This window comes from Haemorhous mexicanus, chromosome 16 (assembly GCF_027477595.1).
Source record: "Haemorhous mexicanus isolate bHaeMex1 chromosome 16, bHaeMex1.pri, whole genome shotgun sequence".
Classification (NCBI taxonomy): domain Eukaryota; kingdom Metazoa; phylum Chordata; class Aves; order Passeriformes; family Fringillidae; genus Haemorhous; species Haemorhous mexicanus.
This window is the reverse complement of record NC_082356.1, coordinates 16,979,169-17,000,933: the sequence shown is the minus strand read 5'-3', so window position 1 is coordinate 17,000,933 and position 21,765 is coordinate 16,979,169. Positions and strand designations below refer to the sequence as shown.

The 21,765-nt window shown below is 48.0% G+C and overlaps 1 protein-coding gene and 4 non-coding genes across 18 annotated transcripts; 3 read left to right on the top strand and 2 right to left on the bottom strand.

The window, feature by feature from the left end:
• Positions 1 to 2,052: 2,052 nt before the first annotated feature.
• Positions 2,053 to 2,124, top strand: TRNAE-CUC (transfer RNA glutamic acid (anticodon CUC)). The gene has a single exon. It is a non-coding gene; the product is annotated as a tRNA-Glu (tRNA).
• Positions 2,125 to 2,307: 183 nt separating this feature from the next.
• On the bottom strand, positions 2,308 to 2,381 carry TRNAT-AGU (transfer RNA threonine (anticodon AGU)). Its single transcript has one exon. It is a non-coding gene; the product is annotated as a tRNA-Thr (tRNA).
• A 6,464-nt stretch (positions 2,382 to 8,845) lies between these two features.
• On the bottom strand, positions 8,846 to 8,917 carry TRNAM-CAU (transfer RNA methionine (anticodon CAU)). Its single transcript has one exon. It is a non-coding gene; the product is annotated as a tRNA-Met (tRNA).
• A 1,020-nt stretch (positions 8,918 to 9,937) lies between these two features.
• Positions 9,938 to 10,019, top strand: TRNAS-GCU (transfer RNA serine (anticodon GCU)). Its single transcript has one exon. It is a non-coding gene; the product is annotated as a tRNA-Ser (tRNA).
• A 1,995-nt stretch (positions 10,020 to 12,014) lies between these two features.
• On the top strand, positions 12,015 to 21,517 carry LOC132334723 (zinc finger protein 70-like). Of its 14 annotated transcripts, XR_009488458.1 has the most exons (4): positions 12,015 to 12,086; positions 14,970 to 19,853; positions 20,074 to 20,149; positions 20,347 to 21,517. XR_009488458.1 is itself a non-coding variant. In XM_059860813.1 (2 exons), the coding sequence occupies exon 2, from the start codon at positions 14,978 to 14,980 to the stop codon at positions 16,589 to 16,591; it is 1,614 nt and encodes a 537-aa protein (XP_059716796.1). In that variant the 5' UTR covers positions 12,015 to 12,086; positions 14,970 to 14,977; the 3' UTR covers positions 16,592 to 21,517. The 14 variants fall into 14 exon arrangements, 1 of the variants encoding a protein (XP_059716796.1); XR_009488449.1 differs by having other exon boundaries at positions 14,970 to 16,807; positions 17,027 to 21,517; XR_009488457.1 differs by having other exon boundaries at positions 14,970 to 17,244; positions 17,464 to 21,517.
• The last annotated feature ends 248 nt before the right edge of the window (positions 21,518 to 21,765 follow it).

Genomic DNA, 21,765 nt, shown 5'->3' with positions numbered 1-21,765 from the left:
CTGAACTTTACCCAAAATCTTCAAATTCCACCCCAAAATGGCCGAATCCCAGAATTTCAACCCAAAATTCCCAAATTTCACCCGAAAATCCCCGAATTTAACCCCCAAAATTCCCAAATTTTACCCCAAAATTCCCGAATTTGGCCCCCAAATCCCCAAATTTAACCCCAAAATTCCCGAATTCTGCCCCAAAATCCCCGAATTTCTCCCCTAAAATTCTGAATTTCACGCCAAATTTCCCAGATTCCCAAATTTCACCCCAAAATTCCCAAATTTCACCCCCAAATCCCCGAATTTCGCCCCAAAATTCCCGATTTTCTCCCCGTCAGCTCCAGGGGCGGCAAACCCGGCATGGGGGGCGTTACCAAGCCTTAGCCTCGCGCTGATTGGCTCTCTGCTTTGATTGACAGCTGCACTCAACCCGCGCAGCCAATCAGCGCACGGAGTGGATTTCAAGGGCGGTGGATGCGCGCAGTTTAAAAATCGCAAAATTTCGCCCCAAAATCCCAAAATTTCACCCCAAATACCAAACTTTCACCCCAAATCCATGAGTTTTCGCCCAAAATCTCTGAATTTCACCCCAAATTCCACTCAAAATTCCCAATTTTTACCCTCAAAATGTCTAAATTCCGCCCCAAAATTCACCCCAAAAATCCCCAAATTTAACCCAAAAATCCCCTAATTTCTCCCCTAAAATTCTGAATTTCACGCCAAGTTTCCCAAATTCCGCCCCCAAATCCCCAAATTTCACCCCAAAATCCCCGAATTTCGCCCCAAAATTCCCGATTTTCTCCCCGTCAGCTCCAGGGGCGGGAAACTCGACATGGGGGCGTTACCAAGCCTTAGCCTCGCGCTGATTGGCTCTCTACTTTGATTGACAGCTGCACTCCACGCGCTCAGCCAATCAGGGCGCGGCGTGGATTTCAAGAGCGTGGGACGCGCGGTTCAAAATCCTCAAATTTCGCCCCAAAAAATCCCAAAATTTCACCCCAAAATCCCAGAGTTCCAGCCCAAATCTCTGAATTTCACCCCAAAATCCTCAAATCTCATCCCCCAAAGTTTTCAAATTCCTCCTCAAAACCCCCAAAGTCTCCCCCCAAAATCCCCAAATTTCACCTCCAAAAAAATTCAAATTCCACCTTAAAAGCTCCAAGTTTTACCCAAAATCCCCGAATTTAACCCAATATCTTCGTATTTCCCTCACAAATCAAGAAATCCCACCCTAAAATCTCCGAATTTTTCACCAAAATTCCCTAATTCCGCCCCAAACCCGCCAAATTTCCTCCCCACAGCGCCGGGCGCCAGAGGCGGGAAACCTGAGGCGGGGGGCGTGACCACGCCAAAACCGCGCTCTGATTGGCTCCGCACTGTGATTGACATCCTCTCCGTGCCATTCCAACCAATAAGCGCACAGCATGCGACTTCGGCGCGAAATCCTCGAGTTTCCACTCAAAATCCCGGAGTTTTAGCCCAAAATCTCCGTGTTCCGCTCTCAAGTCCGCGAATTTCACTCCAAAACACCCAAACTTTTTACCAAAATTCCCGAATTTTACTCCAAAATCGCCAAATTTACTCCCCACAGCGCCCGCCGCCAGAGGCGGGAAACCTGAGGCGAGGGGCGTGACCACGCCAAAACCGCGTTCTGATTGGCTCCGCACTTTGATTGACATCCTCTCCGTACCATTCCAGCCAATAAGCGCACAGCATGCAGCTACGGCGCACAATCCACGAATTTCCACCAGAAATCCCGGAGTTTTAGCTCAAAAATCTCCGCATTCTCCTCACAAATCCGCGATTTTCACCCCAAAATCTCCGAATTTTTCACCAAAATTCCCTAATTCCGCCCCAAAATCGCCAAATTTCCTCCCCACAGCGCCGGGCGCCAGAGGCGGGAAACCTGAGGTGGGAAACCTGAGGCGAGGGGCGTGACCACGCCAAAACCGCGCTCTGATTGGCTGTGCACTTTGATTGACACGTTGTCGGGAGGAGTTTAGCCAATCAGCATCTCTCATAGCGGCTCTGGTGGCAGCGGCACGGCTGAGTCTGCATCTCTCCCTGGTGGTCTAGTGGTTAGGATTCGGCGCTCTCACCGCCGCGGCCCGGGTTCGATTCCCGGTCAGGGAAGAATTTTTTTATTCTACATTTAATTTAATTTTTTTTTCCCAATTTATTGGGAATCCTGTTTTTCCTCCCCCCTCTTTATTCAGCGCTTTGTTGAAAAACAATTTATTAAATGAGGCCAAAAGGAATGTGGCTTGATGCCCAAAATATCGGCGGCGCTGTCGCGACAGAGCCGCGACAGAGCGGAGGCACCGCTGGGATTCGAACCCAGGATCTCCTGTTTACTAGACAGGCGCTTTAACCAACTAAGCCACGGCGCCGCGCGCTCCCCGACCGCCCTTGGACCAGAAAATTTCCCTCGGCCCCACCCCCACCCTCCGACCCCTCCCCAAAATGGGAAAAACCCAAAAATCCCGAATTTTCCTCCCCAAAAAATCCCGAATTTCCTTTCTTAAAAAAGGAAAAAAAAACAAAAATACCAAATTTTTCTCCCCAGAAAGGAAAAAAAAATCCCCCAAAATCCCAAATTTTTATTCCCTAAAAAATCCCAAATTTCCTTCCTTAAGAAAGGAAAAAAACCCCAAAAAATTCCAAATTTTCCTCCCCAAAAATCCCAAATTTCCCCTCCCCAAAAAAAGAAAAAATCCAAAAATCCCAAATTTCCTTCCTTAAAAAAGGGAAAAAATCTAAAAAATCCCAAATTTTTCTCCCCCAAAAATCCCAAATTTCCTTCCTTAAAAAAGGAAAAAACCCAAAAATCCCAAATTTTTCTTCCCTAAAAAAGGAAAAAAAAAAACCAAAAAATCCCAAATTTTCCTCCCCAAAAAATCCCAAATTTCCTTTCTTAAGAAAGAAAAAAAAAAATCCCAAAATTTCCAAATTTTTCTTCTCCAAAAAGGAAAAAAATACCCCAAAAAATCCCAAATTTTTTCCATCAGTAAAAAAGAAAAAAAAAAAAAACAAAATCCCAAATTTTCCCTTCCCTAAAATGGAAAAATCCCCAAAAATCCCAAATTTTCCTCCCCAAAAATCCCAAATTTCCCCTCCCCAAAAAAGCGAGAAAAACCCAAAAATCCCAAATTTTCTTCCCCAAAAAAACCAGAAATTTCCTTTTTTTAAAAGGGAAAAAAACCAAAAATCCCAAATTTTTCTTCCCCAAAAAAAGAAAAAATCCAGAAATCCCAAATTTCCTTCCTTAAAAAGGGAAAAAATCTAAAAAATCCCAAATTTTCTCCCCAAAAATCCTAAATTTCCTTCCTTAAAAAAGGAAAAAAAACCCAAAATCCCAAATTTTCCTCCCCAGAAAGGAAAAAAAAAAACCCAAAAATCCCAAATTTCTCTTCCCTAAAAAATCCCAAATTTCCTTCCTTAAAAAAGGAAAAAAAACCCAAAAAATCCCAAATTTTCCTCCCCAAAAGTTCCAAATTTCCCCTTCCCCAAAAAGGAAAAAAACCTAAAAAATCCCAAATTTTCCTCCCAAAAAAGCCCCGAATTTCCTCTCTTAGAAAAGGAGAAAAACCCAAAAATCCCAAATTTTCCCTTCCCCAAAAAAGAAAAAACCCCAAAACCCCAAATTTCCTTCCTTAAAAAAGGGAAAAAATCTAAAAAATCCCAAATTTTTCTCCCCCAAAAATCCCAAATTTCCTTCCTTAAAAAGGGGAAAAAACCTCAAAAATCCCAAATTTTCTCCCCAAAAATCCCGAATTTCCTTTCTTAAAAAAGGAAAAAAACCCCAAAATCCCAAATTTTTCTTCCCCAAAAGTCCAAATTTCTTTCCCCCAAAAAATTCCAAATTTCCTTTCTTAAAAAAGGAAAAAAAACCCCAAAAATCCCAAATTTTTCTTCCCTAAAAAAGGAAAAAAAACCCAAAATCACAAATTTCTTCCCCAAAAAATCCCAAATTTCCCCTCCCAAAAAATAAAAAAAAAAAACCGAAAAAATCCCAAATTTTTCCTTCCCCAAAAAGGAAAAAAATACCCCAAAAAATCCCAATTTTTTCCATCAGTAAAAAAGAAAAAAAAAAAAACCAAAATCCCAAATTTTCCCTTCCCTAAAATGGAAAAATCCCCAAAAATCCCAAATTTTCTTCCCCAAAAATCCCAAATTTCCCCTCCCCAAAAAAGCGAGAAAAACCCAAAAATCCCAAATTTTCTTCCCCAAAAAAACCAGAAATTTCCTTTTTTTAAAAAGGGAAAAAAACCAAAAATCCCAAATTTTTCTTCCCCAAAAAAAGAAAAAATCCAAAAATCCCAAATTTCCTTCCTTAAAAAGGGAAAAAATCTAAAAAATCCCAAATTTTCTCCCCCAAAAATCCCAAATTTCCTTCCTTAAAAAGGGGAAAAAACCCCAAAATCCCAAATTTTCCTCCCCAAAAATCCTAAATTTCCCCATTCTCAAAAATCCCAAATTTCCCCTCCCCCCCAAAATGGAAAAAACCTCAAAAATCCCAAATTTTCCTCCCCAAAAATCCCAAATTTCCCCTCCCCAAAAAGGGAAAAAACTTAAAATTCCCAAATTTTACCCCCCAAAAAATCCCAAATTTCCTTTCTTAAAATAGGGAGAAAACCTAAAAATCCCAAATTTTTCTTCCATAAAAAAAAGAAAAAAAACCCCCCAAATCTCAAATATTTTTCCATCACTAAAAAAGGGGAAAAAAACCAAAATCCCAAATTTTCCTTCCCAAAAAATCTCAAATTTCCTTCCTTAAAAAAGAAAAAAAACCAAAAAATCCCAAATTTTTCTCCCCAAAAAATCCCAAATTTCCTTCCTTAAAAAAGGGAAAAAACCCCAAAAATCCCAAATTTTTCTTCCCCAAAATTCCAAATTTCTTTCCCCACAAAATCCCAAATTTCCTTTCTTAAAAAAGGAAAAAAACCCCAAAATCCCAAAATTTCCTCCCCAGAAAGGAAAAAAAAAATCCCCAAAAATCCCAAATTTTTATTCCCTAAAAAATCCCAAATTTCCTTCCTTAAAAAAGGAAAAAAAACCTTAGAAATCCCAAATTTTCCTCCCCAAAAGTCCCAAATTTCCCCTCCCCAAAAAAGCGAGAAAAACCCAAAAATCCCAAATTTTCTTCCCCAAAAAACCCGAAATTTCCTTTCTTAAAAAAGGGAAAAAAAACAAAAATCCCAAATTTTTCTTCCCCAAAAAAAGAAAAAATCCAAAAATCCCAAATTTCCTTCCTTAAAAAAGGGAAAAAATCTAAAAAATCCCAAATTTTTCTCCCCCAAAAATCCCAAATTTCCTTCCTTAAAAAGGGGAAAAAACCTCAAAAATCCCAAATTTTCTCCCCAAAAATCCCAAATTTTCTCTCTTAAAAAAGGAAAAAAACCCCAAAAATCCCAAATTTTTCTTCCCTAAAAAAGGAAAAAAAACCCCAAAAAAACCCAAATTTTCCTCCCCAAAAAATCCCAAATTTCCTTTCTTAAGAAAGAAAAAAAAAAATCCCCAAATTTCCAAATTTTTCTTCTCCCAAAAAGGAAAAAAATACCCCAAAAAATCCCAAATTTTTTCCATCAGTAAAAAAGAAAAAAAAAAAAAACAAAATCCCAAATTTTCCCTTCCCTAAAATGGAAAAATCCCCAAAAATCCCAAATTTTCCTCCCCAAAAATCCCAAATTTCCCCTCCCCAAAAAAGCGAGAAAAACCCAAAAATCCCAAATTTTCTTCCCCAAAAAACCCGAAATTTCCTTTCTTAAAAAAGGGAAAAAAAACAAAAATCCCAAATTTTTCTTCCCCAAAAAAAGAAAAAATCCAAAAATTCCAAATTTCCTTCCTTAAAAAACGGAAAAAATCTAAAAAATCCCAAATTTTTCTCCCCCAAAAATCCCAAATTTCCTTCCTTAAAAAGGGGAAAAAACCCCCAAATCCCAAATTTTCTCCCCAAAAATCCCAAATTTCCTTTCTTAAAAAAGGAAAAAAATCAGAAATCCCAAATTTTTCTCCCCAGAAAAGAAAAAAAAAACCCCAAAAATCCCAAATTTTTCTTCCATAAAAAATCCCAAATATCCTTCCTTAAAAAAGGAAAAAAAACCCAAAAAATCCCAAATTTTCCTCCCCAAAAGTCCCAAATTTCCCCTTCCCCAAAAAGGAAAAAAAACCTAAAAAATCCCAAATTTTCCTCCCAAAAAAGCCCCGAATTTCCTCTCTTAGAAAAGGAGAAAAACCCAAAAATCCCAAATTTTCCCTTCCCCAAAAAAGAAAAAACCCCAAAACCCCAAATTTCCTTCCTTAAAAAAGGGAAAAAATCTAAAAAATCCCAAATTTTTCTCCCCAAAAAATCTCAAATTTCCTTCCTTAAAAAGGGGAAAAAACCTCAAAATCCCAAATTTTCTCCCCAAAAATCCCAAATTTCCTTTCTTAAAAAAGGAAAAAAACCCAAAAATCCCAAATTTTTCTTCCCCAAAAGTCCAAATTTCTTTCCCCCAAAAAATCCCAAATTTCCCCCTCCCAAAAAATCGAAAAAAACCCCAAAAAATCCCAAATTTTTCTCCCCAAAAAATTGAAAAAAACCCCCAAAAATCCCAAATTTCCCTTCCCCCAAAAAGGGAGAAAACCCCAAAATCAAAAATCCCCCAAAATTCCAAAATTTTCTCCTAAAAAATCCCAAATTTTTCCACCCCAAAATGACCAAATTCAACCTCAAATCCCCAACATTTTCCATTTTTCCCCCCAAATTTTCCAAATATCCCCAAAATCCTCCATTTTTGCCCCTCAAATTTTTAAATTTTACCCCAAATTCTCACATTTTTCCCATTTTTTAAAATTTTTTACCGAAATTTTAAATTTTCCCACAAAATCCCCAAATTTCGCCATTAAAATTCTCAAATTTTGCCCCAAAATTTTCAAATTTTTGCCCGAAATCCGCAAATTTCACCCCAAAATTGTCAAATTCTGGCTCAAATCCACCAATTTTGCCCTAAAATCTTAAAATTCACCCCAAATTTCAGAAATTTTGCCCCAAAATCCCCAAATTTCACCCAAAATTGACGAAAAAAAATCAAAATTAAAGGGAAAAAATTGGGGAGAATTTCGAAATAAATGGGAAAACTGAGGGGAAAGCAGAAAAATTTAAATTTGGGGGGGAAAAATCCCAAAAATTGGGGGAAAATGGGAAAAATTGGGGGAAAAATCAAAATAAATGGGAAAATTGGGGAGAAAATGATGGGGAAAATTGGAATTAAATGGGAAAATTCTGGGGAAATTGGGAAAAATGATGGAAAAAATGGGAATAAATGGAAAAGTTGAGGGGAAATGAGGGAAAAAGGGAAAATCAATGGGAAAATTGAGGAAATAAATGGGAAAAATGGAAAAATAAATGGAAAAATGAGGAAATGAATGGAAAAATGGGAAAATCAATGGGAAAAAAATTAGAATTAAATGGGAAAATGATGGGAAATTGGGAAAAATGATGGGAAAAATTGAAATAAATGGAAAATTTAAGGGGGAAAATGAGGGGAAAAGGGAAAATAAATGGGAAAATTGAGGGGGAATGGGGAAAATGAGGGAAAATGGAATTAAATGGGAAAAATGAGGAAATAAATGTAAAAAATGGGAAATAAATGGAAAAACGAGGGGGAAAATTGGGAGAAAAATGGAAATTAAATGGGAAAATTTGGGGGGGAAATAAAAGGGGAAATTGAAAGAAAAAATGGGAAATTAAATGGGAAAAATGAGAAAATAAATGGGAAAAATGAGGGGAAATTGAGGGAAAAAGGGGAAATGATGGAAAAAAGGAAATGAATGGGAAAATGGAGAGGAAAATGAGGGAAAAGGGAAAATAAATGGGAAAGTTGGAATTAAAGGGGAAAATTCTGGGGAAATTGGGCAAAATGAGGGGAAAAAATTGAAATAAATGGAAAAATTGGAGGGGAAAATGGAAAATAAATGGGAAAATTGAGGGGAAAAAGGGAAAATTAATGAGAAAATGAGGGGGGAAATGGGAAAAATGAGGGGAAAATTGGAACGAAATGGAAAAATTGAGGGGAAATTGTGCAAAAAGGGGGAAATTGAGGGGGAAATGAGGGGGGAAAGCAATTTAAATGGAAAAATTGAGGGAAAAATGAAGAAAAAAGGGAAAATTGAGGGGAAATGGGAAAAATTATGGAAAAAAACTTAAATATACGGAAAATTTGAGGGGAAAATGAGGGGGAAATGAGAGGAAAAGGGAAATAAATGGGAAAATGGAGGGAAAATGGGGAAAATTATGGAAAAATCGTAAATAAATGGAAAATTTGAGGGGAAAATGAGAGGAAAAGGGAAATAAATGGGAAAATGGAGGGAAAATTGAGGGGGAAATGGGAAAAATTGTGGAAAAAACCGTAAATAAATGGAAAATTTGAAGGGAAAATGAGAGAAAAAGGGAATTAAATGGGAAAATGGAAGGAAAATTGAAGGGGAAATGGGAAAAATTATGGAAAAAACCGTAAATAAATGGAAAATTTGATCGGAAAATGAGAGAAATAGGGAAATAAATGGGGAAATGGAGGGAAAGTTGAAGGGGAAAGTGGGAAAAATTATGGAAAAAAACTTAAATAAATGGAAAATTTGAGGGGAAAATGAGGGTAAAATGGAAATAAAGGGGGAAATTGAGGGGAAATTGAGGAGAAGATCAGGAAAATTGTGGAAAAATCGGGAAAATAGAAGGGAAATTTGAGGTGAAAATGGAAAAATTGGGGGGAAAAGCCGAGGGGAAATGGAAGAACGGAGGGAAAAATGAAAATAAAAATGGTGAAAAAAAGGAAATAAGCGAAAGTTTGATGGGAAACGGAGGGAAAAGCGGAGTTAGCAGAGGATGGTTTCGATCCATCGACCTCTGGGTTATGGGCCCAGCACGCTCCCGCTGCGCCACTCTGCTGCCCGTCCGTTCTGGGCGCTGATTGGTTACTTAACAATTACGTAGCCGGTGACGTCACCGCCCCGGGATTTGCAGCCCCCGCCCCGCCCGTTTTAATGGAGAATTTTTGCTCGTTTTTTCTTTATTTTTAATTTAATTTTGGCTGATTTTCGAGGTTTTCAAATGAATTTTACAATCTTTAGAATTAATGGCGTGTTGTTTAGAAATAATTTCATGTTTTTTCAGATTGAATTTTATGGTTTTCTCATTGGAATTTTCTTTTACAATTTTAATTTTCTCCTTTTTATCATTTGAATTTTCCAGTTTTTAAAGTCCAATTTTCTCTGTTTTTCGAACTGTCTTTTCTTTAAAATTTTCCCTCTCTCATTTAATTCCCCCTTTCATAAAATTTATTTTCCCTTTTTTTACTTAATTTTCCCTTTCTAATTCAATTTTCCCTTTCTAATTCAATTTCCCCTTTCTAATTCAATTTCCCCTTTCTAATTAAATTTCCCCTTTTTAATTCAATTTCCCCTTTTTAAATCAATTTCCCCTTTCTAATAAAATTTCCCCCTTTAAAATCAATTTCCCCTTTTTAATTCAATTTTCCCTTTTAAATTTTTTCCCCTTTTAAATTTAATTTTCCCTTTTGAATTTATTTTTTTCCTGTTTGAATTTAATTTCTTATTTTTCCAATTTCATTTCTCTATTTTTTTTTTTTTAATTTCATTTTCCCCTCTTTTGTAATTTAATTTTCTCTTTTTTATTTAATTTCCCCTTTCGGTGAAAAACAAAATCAAGAAAATAATAAAATTGGAGATAACTTGGAAAGAACAGCGGGGAACAGCAGAAAAAGAGGAAAAAAATTTGGGATAAAAAAGGAGAAAATTGGGATTTTCCCTCACTTGGCGGGACCGGGATTCGAACCCGCGATCTCCGGAGCTGCAGCCGCGCCTTAACCACGCCCCTGACCACGCCCCCTGAGGTGGCCACGCCCCCTGAGCACAGCCTATGGGCGCCGGGCGCGGTCGCGCAGCCGCGGACGAGGTGGCCGAGTGGTTAAGGCGATGGACTGCTAATCCATTGTGCTCTGCACGCGTGGGTTCGAATCCCACCCTCGTCGGGAGCGCTCTTTTGGGGGAAACCCGCGAGTTTTGGGTCAAATCCCCCAATTTTGGGGAAAATCCCAATTTTTGGGAGGGAATCCCCGAATTTTGGGGCGGAATTCCCAATTTTAAGGTTAAATCCCCGATTTTTGGGGTTCAACCCCCGATTTTTGAGGTTAAATCCCCGATTTTTGGGGCTCAATCCTCAATTTTTGAGATGAAATCCCCGAATTTTGGGGGGTTAAATCCTCAATTTTTGTAGGAAATTCCCAATTTTGGGGATTAAACCCCCAATATTTTGGCAAAAAATCCCCGAATTTTGGGGTGAAATCCCCGAATTTTGGGGGTTAAATCCTCGACTTTTGAGGTGAAATCCCCGAATTTTGGGGTAAATCCTCGATTTTTAAGGTGAAATCCCCGATATTTTGGGCGTCGATCCCCGATTTTTGAAATCTTCGATTTTTGGGGTGAAATCCCCGATTTTGGGCGAGAAATCGCTCATTCTTGGGGTTAATTCCCGATTTTTGGGGTGAAATCCCCGAATTTTTGGGCTCCATTCCCCGAATTTGAGGCTGAGATCTGCGATTTTTGGGGTTAAATCCCCGATTTTTGGGGCGAAATTCCCAATTTTATGGTTAAATCCCAGATTTTGGGGAGGGAATCGCTGATTTTTTGGGGTGAAATCCCCGAATTTTGAGGTTAAATCTCCGATTTTTGGGGTTCAGTCCCTGATTTTTGGGGCGAAATCCCCGAATTTTGGGGGTTAAATCCTCCATTTTGGTGGGAATTTCCCAATTTTTGCTGGGAAATCTCGGAATTTTTGAGCTTCCATCCCCGATTTTTGGGGTGAAATCCTCGATTTTTCGGGGTCACCCAAAATTCCCCGACCCCACCCTCATCGGGACCGGGATTTTGGGATGAAAAACCCGAAACTGGCAACTTTGGGGTGATCCCAAAATCCTCAGTTCCGCTCGGATGCGGTTTTGGGGTGAAATCTCCGATTTTTGGGGATCATTCCCGGAATTTTTGGGGTCAATTCCCAATTTTTGGGGTGAAACCCCCGAATTTTGGTGGGAAAATTCCGGTTTTTGGTGGGAAATCCCCAATTTTTGGGGTGAAATCCCCGAATTTTGGGGTGAACCCCCCGAATTTTGGCGGGAAATTCCCAATTTTTGGGGTTAAACTCCTGATTTTTGGGGTTCAATCCCCGAATTTTGGGGTGAAATCCCCGATTTTTGCTGGGAATTCCGATTTTTGTAGCAAATTCCCAATTTTTGGGATTAAACCCCCCATTTTTGGCAAAAGATCCCCGAATTTTGTGGTGAAATCCCCGAATTTTGAGGGTTAAATCCTCGATTTTTGAGGTGAAATCCCCGATATTTTGGGCTTCGATCCCCGATTTTTGAAATCTTCGATTTTTGGGGTGAAATTCCCGATTTTGGACGAGAAATCGCTCATTCTTGGGGTTAATTCCCGATTTTTGGGGTGAAATCCCCGAATTTTTGGGACTAAATCCCCGAATTTTGGGGGTTAAATCCTCGATTTTTGGGGTTTAATCCCTGATTTTTGACAGGAAATTCCCAATTTCGGGAGTTCAAGTCCCAATTTTGGGAGTTCAATCCCCGATTTTTGGGGTTTAACCCCGATTTTTGGCGGGAAATCCCCGTTTTTTGGCGGGAAATCTCCCATTCTTGGGGTCAATCCCCGATTTTTGGGAGGGGAAATCCCCAATTTTTAGGGTGAAATCCCCAATTTTTGGGGTGAAATCCCCGATTTTTGGGGTGAAATCCCCCAATTTTGGGATTCAAGCCCCAATTTTGGGGTGAAACCCCCGATTTTTTGGCGGGAACTCCCCGAATTTTGGCGGGAACTCCCCGATTTTGGGACCCCCCCCTCTCCTTAAAATTCCCCTTTTAAGCTCCCCGGTCCCCCCCAGTCCCTCCCAGTCCCTCCCAGTTTATCCCAGTCCCTCCCAGTTTATCCCAGCCCCTCCCAGTTCCCGCGCAGGCCCCGCCCATTCCGGCGGTGACGTCATCGCGCGCGAGCGCGGCCGGAAGTGGCTCCGGGGGCGGTGGCGGCGCCCGGTGAGAAACTGGGAGAGAACTGGGACGGACTGGGATGGACTGGGAGGGACTGGGAGGGACTGGGATGGACTGGGATGGACTGGGATGGACTGGGACAGACTGGGACAAACTGGGATGGACTGGGATGGACTGGGACGGACTGGGATGGACTGGGACGGACTGGGACAAACTGGGATGGACTGGGACAGACTGGGATGGACTGGGATGGACTGGGATGGACTGGGACGGACTGGGACAAACTGGGACGGACTGGGACAAACTGGGATGGACTGGGACAGACTGGGATGGACTGGGATGGACTGGGGCACTCCCAGGGGTTCCCCAGTCCCAGCTGGGGCCGTTCCCGGGGGGATCCCAAATCCGGAATTTTCGGGAATCCCAAAATCCGGAATTTTGGGGTTCCCAAATCCCCAAATCCGGAATTTTCGGGAATCCCCAAATCCGGAATTTTGGGGTTCCCAAATCCCCAAATCCGGAATTTTCGGGAATCCCTAAATCCGGAATTTTGGGGTTCCCAAATCCCCAAATCCGGAATTTTCAGGAATCCCCAAATCCCGAATCTTTGGAGATCCCAAATCCCGAATTTTTGGGGGTCCCAGATCCGGAATTTCGGGGGGATCCCGAATCCCCAAATCCCCAAACCCAGCCCGGGGGAGGGGTCTGGGAATTCCCAAATCCCGAATTTCTCCTCAAGGGATCCCAAATCCCCAGATCCATCCCAAGGAATTCCCAAATCCCCCCTCAGGGGATCCCGAACCCATCCTGGGCTTCCAAGAAGGGAATTCCCAAATCCTCATAAATTCCCAAAATCCCCCAAAAATTCCCAAAATCCCCCAAAATTCCCAAATCCCCAAAATCCCAAATTCTCAAATCCCCAGAAATCCCGAAACCCCAATTTCCCAGAAATTCCCAAAATTCCCAAAATCCCAATTCCCAAATATCTCAAATTCCCAAAAATTCCCAAATCCCCTAAACCCCGAATTCCAAGAAATTCCCAAAACCCCAAAAAATTCCCCCAAAATTCCCAATTTCCCCAAACCCCAAAACCCCAAATCTCCAAAATCCCAAATCCCCAAAAATTCCCAAATTCCCCAAAAATCCCAAAATTCCAAATCCTCAAAAATTCCCAAATCCCAAAAATCCCAAATCCCCTAAACCCCGAATTCCCAGAAATTCCCAAAATCCCCAAATTCCCCAAAATCCCAAAACCCCAAAATTCCCAAATTCCCAAATCCCCAGAAATCTCAAAACCCCAAATTCCCCCCAAAATCCCAAATCCCCAAAACCCCAAATTCCCAAACTCCCAAATCCCAAAATCCCAAAAATCCCAAAACCGAGAAATCCCAAATCCCCAAAATACCAAATCCCCAAAATTCCAAATCCTCAAAAATTCCCAAAATCCCAAATCCTTAAAATCCCAAATTTCCAAAACCCCAAATTCCCAAATCTCCAAAATCCCAAATTCCCCAAAAATTCCCAAATCCCAGAATCCCCTGCAGGAATCCCTGCCCCTGGCACTAATGAGATGCAAATGCCTCATTTGCATATTCACGACACCTCGTTTATCTCAATCCTGGATTTTGGGAATTTTTGGGAATTTGGGAATTTTGGGGGAATTTGGGCCCAATTTGGGGATTTTGGGATTTTTGGGATTTTTGGATCCGGGATTATTTTGGGATTTGGAGATTTTTGGGATATTTGGGGATTTTTGAGATTTTAGGATCCCAGATTTGGGGATTTTGGGATTTTTGGGATTTTGGGATCCCAGATTTGGGATTTTTGGGATATTTGGGGATTTTTGAGATTTTAGGATCCCAGATTTGGGGATTTTGGGATTTTTGGGATCCCAGATTTTTGGGATTTGGGGATTTTGGTATTTTTGGGATCCCAAATTTGGGGATTTTGGGGATTTTTGGGATTTTGGGATCCCGGATTTGGGATTTTTGGGATTTTGGGGATTTGGAGATTTTTGGGATGATTTGGGGATTTTCCAGAACTCCTGAAATTCCCGAATATTTTTGGAATTCCCGAATTTTTTTTTTTTTCTTGGTCCTTCCTGGGACTGTTCGGATCCCGGAGCTCCGCCCGGGGGGTCCCAGAGGGATCCCAAAATCCTTCCCAGGGAATTCCCATGGGAATTCCTCACCTGTCCCTCACCTGTCCATCACCTGTCCCACCTGTCTCACCTGTCCCTCACCTGTCTCACCTGTCCCTCACCTGTCCCTCACCTATTTCACCTGTCCTACCTGTCTCACCTGTCCCTCACCTGTCTCACCTGTCCCTCACCTGTCCCTCACCTGTCCCACCTCTCACCTGTCCCTCACCTGTCTCACCTGTCCCACCTGTCTCACCTGTCTCACCTGTCCCTCACCTGTCCCTCACCTGTCCATCACCTGTCCCACCTGTCTCACCTGTCCCTCACCTGTCCATCACCTGTCCCACCTCTCACCTGTCCCTCACCTGTCTCACCTGTCCCACCTGTCTCACCTGTCCCTCACCTGTCTCACCTCTCTCACCTGTCCCACCTGTCTCACCTGTCCCTCACCTGTCTCACCTGTCCCTCACCTGTCTCACCTGTCCCTCACCTGTCCCTCACCTGTCTCACCTGTCCCTCACCTGTCTCACCTGTCCCTCACCTGTCTCACCTGTCTCACCTGTCCCTCACCTGTCCCTCACCTGTCTCACCTGTCCCTCACCTGTCCCTCACCTGTCCATCACCTGTCCCACCTGTCCCTCACCTGTCCCACCTGTCCATCACCTGTCCCACCTGTCTCACCTGTCTCACCTGTCCCACCTCTCACCTGTCCCTCACCTGTCTCACCTGTCCCACCTGTCTCACCTCTCCCTCACCTGTCTCACCTGTCCTCATCCCCCCTTTTCCAGGTGTGGCCATGGAGGGCCATTCCCCCTTTGCCCAGGTGATGCCTCACCTGTCCGAGGAAGAGGAGGAGGAGGAGGAGGAGCAGCCAGGTGAGGAGGAAGAAGGGCCAGGTGAGGAAGGAACAGGTGAAGAACCAGGTGAGGAAGAAGATCCAGGTGAGGAAGATCCAGGTGACGGTGAAGACCCAGGTGAGGAAGACCCAGGTGAGGAAGATCCAGGTGATGACGATGAAGATCCAGGTGATGACGATGAAGATCCGGGTGATGACGACGACGATGAAGAAGACGCAGGTGACGAAGACCACCACCCCCAGCCAGGTGCCTCCCTCCAAGTGCGCCCCTCTCCAGGTGACCCCTCCACCTCCCGCCTCCGCCGGCCCCGCCTTTACCTGCGGCCACGCCCACCCCCTGCCGAGCCCGGCCCCTCCCACCTGCAGCTGCCCTGGGCCCACCCAGGTGCTCCGGGCTCGGAGTCCCCCTCACCTGAGCCAGGTGAGGCCACGCCCGGCTTCGTGCAGCTCATCGACGAGCGCGGCGTCTACTCCACCGCCAAGCTGGTGCTGGGCGGCCGCTCAGGTGCGCCAGGTGCGCCAGGTGAGGCCGAGAAGCCAGGTGAGGAGGAGGAGGAGGAGGAGGAGGAGGAGGGAGACCTACCTGCCCACCTGGAGATCCGCCAGGTGATCGTGGCCGACAAACCCTTCCAGTGCCCCGCCTGCCACAAGAGCTTCAAGCGCACCTGGGAGCTGCTGAGCCACCAGGTGGTGCACACGGAGGCGCGGCCCTTCACCTGTCACCTGTGCCGCGCCACCTTCAAGCGCCACTCGGACTTCAAGAGCCACGCCCTGGTGCACACGGAGGAGCGGCCGCACAGGTGCGACCTGTGCGGGAAGCGCTTCAAGCGCTCCTCCAACCTGCAGGAGCACCGCCGCATCCACAGCGGCCAGCGCCCCTTCACCTGCCCCAGGTGCGCCAAAGCTTTCAAAACCCCCTACGAGCGCCGGCGCCACGCCCTGACTCACCTGGCGGAAGCCGAGCGACCTTTCAGGTGCGCCGAGTGCGGCAAGGATTTCCCGGCGGCCAACGCGCTGCTGCTGCACCGGCGGCACAGGTGCGAGGACAAGCCGCACACCTGCGGCGTCTGCGGCAAGCGCTTCACCTACGGCCACTCGCTGAAGGTGCACGAGCGCGTGCACACAGGTGACCGCCCCTTCAGGTGCGCCCTCTGCGGCAAGGCCTTCAAGCAGAGCAACGCGCTGGCCTCGCACGAGCGCGTGCACACAGGTGAGCGCCCCTTCGCCTGCCGCACCTGCGGCAAGGCCTTCAAGCAGTCCTCTTACCTGGCCATCCACCAGCGCGCTCACACAGGTGAGCGGCCCTACAGGTGCGAGGCGTGCGGGAAGGCGTTCGCCCGGCCCTCGCTGCTGCTGCAGCACCGGCGCGTGCACAGCCAGGTGAGGCCGCACCAGTGCGGCCACTGCCACAAGTTCTTCAAGGACCTGGCGTACCTGGCCGTGCACGAGAAGGTGCACACAGGTGAGACGCCCTACAAGTGCGGGGTGTGCGCCAAGGGCTTCGCGCACCCCTCCAACCTGCTGCAGCACCAGCGCGTGCACCGCGACACCTGAGCTGCAGGTGAGCGCCCTGGACAGGTGTGGTGCCTTCACCTGGAGCACCTGAGCCGCGTGGGTGAAGCCCCAGGTGAAAGGACTCGGTACCTGTGAGCCCGGACAGGTGTGGACCCCAAAAATCTCCTGTGGACCCCATAAAGGTGTGGCAGGAACACCTGGACTGCAACACCTGAGCTGCAGGTGTCGGAACCCCAGAACTGCACACCTGGACAGGTGTGGACTCCATAAAGCTTCACCTGCAACGCCTGAACAGTGACACCTGTGCCCCAGGTGTGGGAACCCCAAATCTGCATCCCAGGACAGGTGTGGGTCTGGGTGTGCTCACCTGGACAGGTGAGCGGCCTGGACAGGTGTGGTGTCTTCACCTGGAGCACCTGAGCCCTGTGGGTGAAGCCCCAGGTGAAAGGACTCGGTACCTGTGAGCCCGGACAGGTGTGGACCCAAAAATCTCCTGTGGAGCCCAGAAAGGTGTGGCAGGAACACCTGGACTGCAACACCTGAGCCGCAGGTGTGGGAACCCCAGAACTGCACACCTGGGCAGGTGTGGACCCAAAAATCTCCTGTGGACCCCAGAAAGGTGTGGCAGGAACACCTGGACAGCAACACCTGAGCCGCAGGTGTGGGAACCCCAGAACTGCACACCTGGACAGGTGTGGACTCCATAAAGCTTCACCTGCAACGCCTGAACAGTGACACCTGTGCCCCAGGTGTGGGAACCCCAAATCTGCATCCCAGGACAGGTGTGGGTCTGGGTGTGCTCACCTGGACAGGTGAGCGGCCTGGACAGGTGTGGTGTCTTCACCTGGAGCACCTGAGCCCCGTGGGTGAAGCCCCAGGTGAAAGGACTCGGTACCTGTGAGCCCGGACAGGTGTGGACCCAAAAATCTCCTGTGGAGCCCAGAAAGGTGTGGCAGGAACACCTGGACTGCAACACCTGAGCCGCAGGTGTGGGAACCCCAGAACTGCACACCTGGGCAGGTGTGGACCCAAAAATCTCCTGTGGACCCCAGAAAGGTGTGGCAGGAACACCTGGACAGCAACACCTGAGCCGCAGGTGTGGGAACCCCAGAACTGCACACCTGGACAGGTGTGGACTCCATAAAGCTTCACCTGCAACGCCTGGAGAGTGACACCTGAGCTCCAGGTGTGGGAACCCCAAATCTGCATCCCAGGACAGGTGTGGACCTAGAACTGCACACCTGAAGAGGTGTGAGAACCCCGGACCTGCCCACCTGTCCAGGTGTGCCCCCAGCACCTGCAGCCCCAGCCAGGTGAGGCCGCACCAGTGCGGCCACTGCCACAAGTTCTTCAAGGACCTGGCGTACCTGGCCGTGCACGAGAAGGTGCACACAGGTGAGACGCCCTACAAGTGCGGCGTGTGCGCCAAGGGCTTCGCGCACCCCTCCAACCTGCTGCAGCACCAGCGCGTGCACCGTGACACCTGAGCCGCAGGTGAGCGCCCTGGACAGGTGTGGTGTCTTCACCTGGAGCACCTGAGCCCTGTGGATGAAGCCCCAGGTGAAAGGACTCGGTACCTGTGAGCCCGGACAGGTGTGGACCCCAAAAAAGTGTTTTAGACCCCAAAAAGCTTCACCTGCAACACCTGGAATGCAACACCTGAGCCCCAGGTGAGGGAAGCCCAGAACTGCACACCTGGACAGGTGTGGACCCAAAAATCTCCTACGGACCCCATAAAGGTGTGGCAGGAACACCTGGACTGCAACACCTGAGCCACAGGTGTGGGAACCCCAGAACTGCACACCTGGACAGGTGTGGACTCCATAAAGCTTCACCTGCAACACCTGGAGAGTGACACCTGAGCCCCAGGTGTGGGAACCCCGAATCTGCATCCTAGGACAGGTGTGGACTCCATAAAGCTTCACCTGCAACACCTGGAGAGTGACACCTGAGCCCCAGGTGTGGGAACCCCGAATCTGCATCCTAGGACAGGTGTGGACCTAGAACTGCACACCTGAAGAGGTGTGAGAACCCCGGACCTGCCCACCTGTCCAGGTGTGCCCCCAGCACCTGCAGCCCCATCCAGGTGAGGCCGCACCAGTGCGGCCACTGCCACAAGTTCTTCAAGGACCTGGCGTACCTGGCCGTGCACGAGAAGGTGCACACAGGTGAGACGCCCGACAGGTGCGGCGTGTGCGCCAAGGGCTTCGCGCACCCCTCCAACCTGCTGCAGCACCAGCGCGTGCACCGCGACACCTGAGCCGCAGGTGAGCGGCCTGGACAGGTGTGGTGTCTTCACCTGGAGCACCTGAGCCCTGTGGGTGAAGCCCCAGGTGAAAGGACTCGGTACCTGTGAGCCCAGACAGGTGTGGACATCAAAAAAGTGTTTTAGACCCCAAAAAGCTTCACCTGCAACACCTGGACAGCAACACCTGAGCCGCAGGTGTGGGAACCCCAGAACTGCACACCTGGACAGGTGTGGACCCAAAAATCTCCTGTGGGCCCCATAAAGGTGGAGCAGCAACACCTGGACAGCAACACCTGAGCTGCAGGTGTGGGAACCACAGAACTGCACACCTGGACAGGTGTGGGAAGCCCAGAACTGCACACCTGGACAGGTGTGGGCTCCATAAAGCTTCACCTGCAACGCCTGAACATTCACACCTGAGCCGCAGGTGTGGGAACCCCGAATCTGCATCCCAGGACACGTGTGGACCTAGAACTGCACACCTGAAGAGGTGTGAGAACCCCGGACCTGCCCACCTGTCCAGGTGTGCCCCCAGCACCTGCAGCCCCAGCCAGGTGAGGCCGCACCAGTGCGGCCACTGCCACAAGTTCTTCAAGGACCTGGCGTACCTGGCCGTGCACGAGAAGGTGCACACAGGTGAGACGCCCTACAAGTGCGGCGTGTGCGCCAAGGGCTTCGCGCACCCCTCCAACCTGCTGCAGCACCAGCGCGTGCACCGCGACACCTGAGCCGCAGGTGAGCGCCCTGGACAGGTGTGGTGTCTTCACCTGGAGCACCTGAGCCGCGTGGATGAAGCCCCAGGTGAAAGGACTCAGTACCTGTGAGCCCAGACAGGTGTGGACCCCAAAAATCTCCTGTGGAGCCCAGAAAGGTGTGGCAGGAACACCTGGACTGCAACACCTGAGCCGCAGGTGTGAGAAGCCCAGAACTGCACACCTGGACAGGTGTGGACCCAAAAATCTCCTGTGGACCCCAGAAAGGTGCGGCAGGAACACCTGGACAGCAACACCTGAGCTGCAGGTGAGGGAACCCCAGAACTGCACACCTGGACAGGTGTGGACTCCATAAAGCTTCACCTGCAACGCCTGGAGAGTGACACCTGAGCTCCAGGTGTGGGAACCCCAAATCTGCATCCCAGGACAGGTGTGAGGCTTAGGTGTGCTCACCTCTCCAGGTGTGGGGTCCTGGACAGGTGTGGTGTCTTCACCTGGAGCACCTGAGCCCATCGGTGAAGCCCCAGGTGAAAGGACTCAGTACCTGTGAGCCCGGACAGGTGTGGACCCAAAAATCTCCTGTGGAGCCCAGAAAGGTGTGGCAGGAACACCTGGACTGCAACACCTGAGCTGCAGGTGTGAGAAGCCCAGAACTGCACACCTAGACAGGTGTGGACCCAAAAATCTCCTGTGGACCCCAGAAAGGTGTGGCAGGAACACCTGGACTGCAACACCTGAGCCGCAGTTGTGGGAAGCCCAGAACTGCACACCTGGACAGGTGTTGGCTTCAAACCTGCAGCAGGAACACCTGGACTGCAACACCTGAGCTCCAGGTGAGGGAAGCCCAGAACTGCACACCTGGACAGGTGTGGACTCCATAAAGCTTCACCTGCAACACCTGGACAGTGACACCTGAGGCCCAGGAATGAGCGCCAGGTGAGGGGACCCTGAATCTGCACACCTGGACAGGTGGGAGAACCTTGGACCTGCACACCTGGACAGGTGCGGGAACCCTGGAACTGGGAGCCAGGACCGGTGTGTGGGCCCAGAACCGCACACCTGGACAGGTGTGGACCCTTCAAAGGTGCAGCAGCAACACCTGGACAGTGACACCTGAGCCCCAGGTGAGGGCGCCTCAGCCAGGTGTGCACCCCAAACTCTGCAGCACCTGGACAGCGACACCTGCGTGACACCTGAGCTGCAGGTGAGGGACACCTGGACAGGTGTGGACCCCGAACTCTGCAGCACCTGGACAGCGACACCTGCGTGACACCTGAGCTGCAGGTGAGGGACATCTGGACAGGTGTGGACCCCGAACTTTGCAGCACCTGGACAGTGACACCTGAGCCGCAGGTGAGGGGCCCCAGCGCGGCCACACCTGAGCTGTGACGTCACCGACGGCGGATGAGGAACTGAGGGACCCCCAGGGCTCACCTGGGGCCAGGTGTGACCCGGGCACTGCGAGGGCTCACCTGGGCACACCTGAGCTCATGTGGGACACACCTGAGCACACCTGGACCCACCTGGGCCACACCTGGGCATACTTGGGGAACACCTGAACACACCTGGGGCACACCTGAGCTCATGTGGGACACACCTGAGCACACCTGGGCATACTTGGGGAACACCTGAGCTCACCTGAACATACCTGGGGCACACCTGAGCTCATGTGGGACACACCTGAGCACACCTGGGCATACTTGAGGAACACCTGAGCACACCTGGGCATACTTGGGGAACACCTGAACTCACCTGAACATACCTGGGGCACACCTGAGCTCATGTGGGACACACCTGGGCATACTTGGGGAACACCTGAGCACACCTGGGGCACACCTGACCATACCTGAGCTCCCCTGGGCACACCTGAGCTCCCCTGGGCACACCTGGGCACACCTGAGCTCCCCTGGGCACACCTGTCCCACCTTCCCGGGCGGTACCTGTAGCGCTGGGGGCGGGGCACACCTGGATCGTTCATTAAAGGCTCGTTAATGGATGACGTCATCGCCGGTCTCACCTGAGTCTCACCTGGAGCTTCAGGGGTGGAGTCAGTGCACAGGTGGGGGTGGGGGGGGGGAGACCCCCAAAATTCACACCTGGGGGGGTGGGGACACCTGAGAGTCACACCTGGGGGGGTTGGGATCTCCAAAACTCACACCTGGCACACCTGAGGGGATTGGGGCACCTGAGAGCCACACCTGGGGGGTTTGGGAACCCCCAAAGATCACACCTATCCCACCTGAGGGCATTGG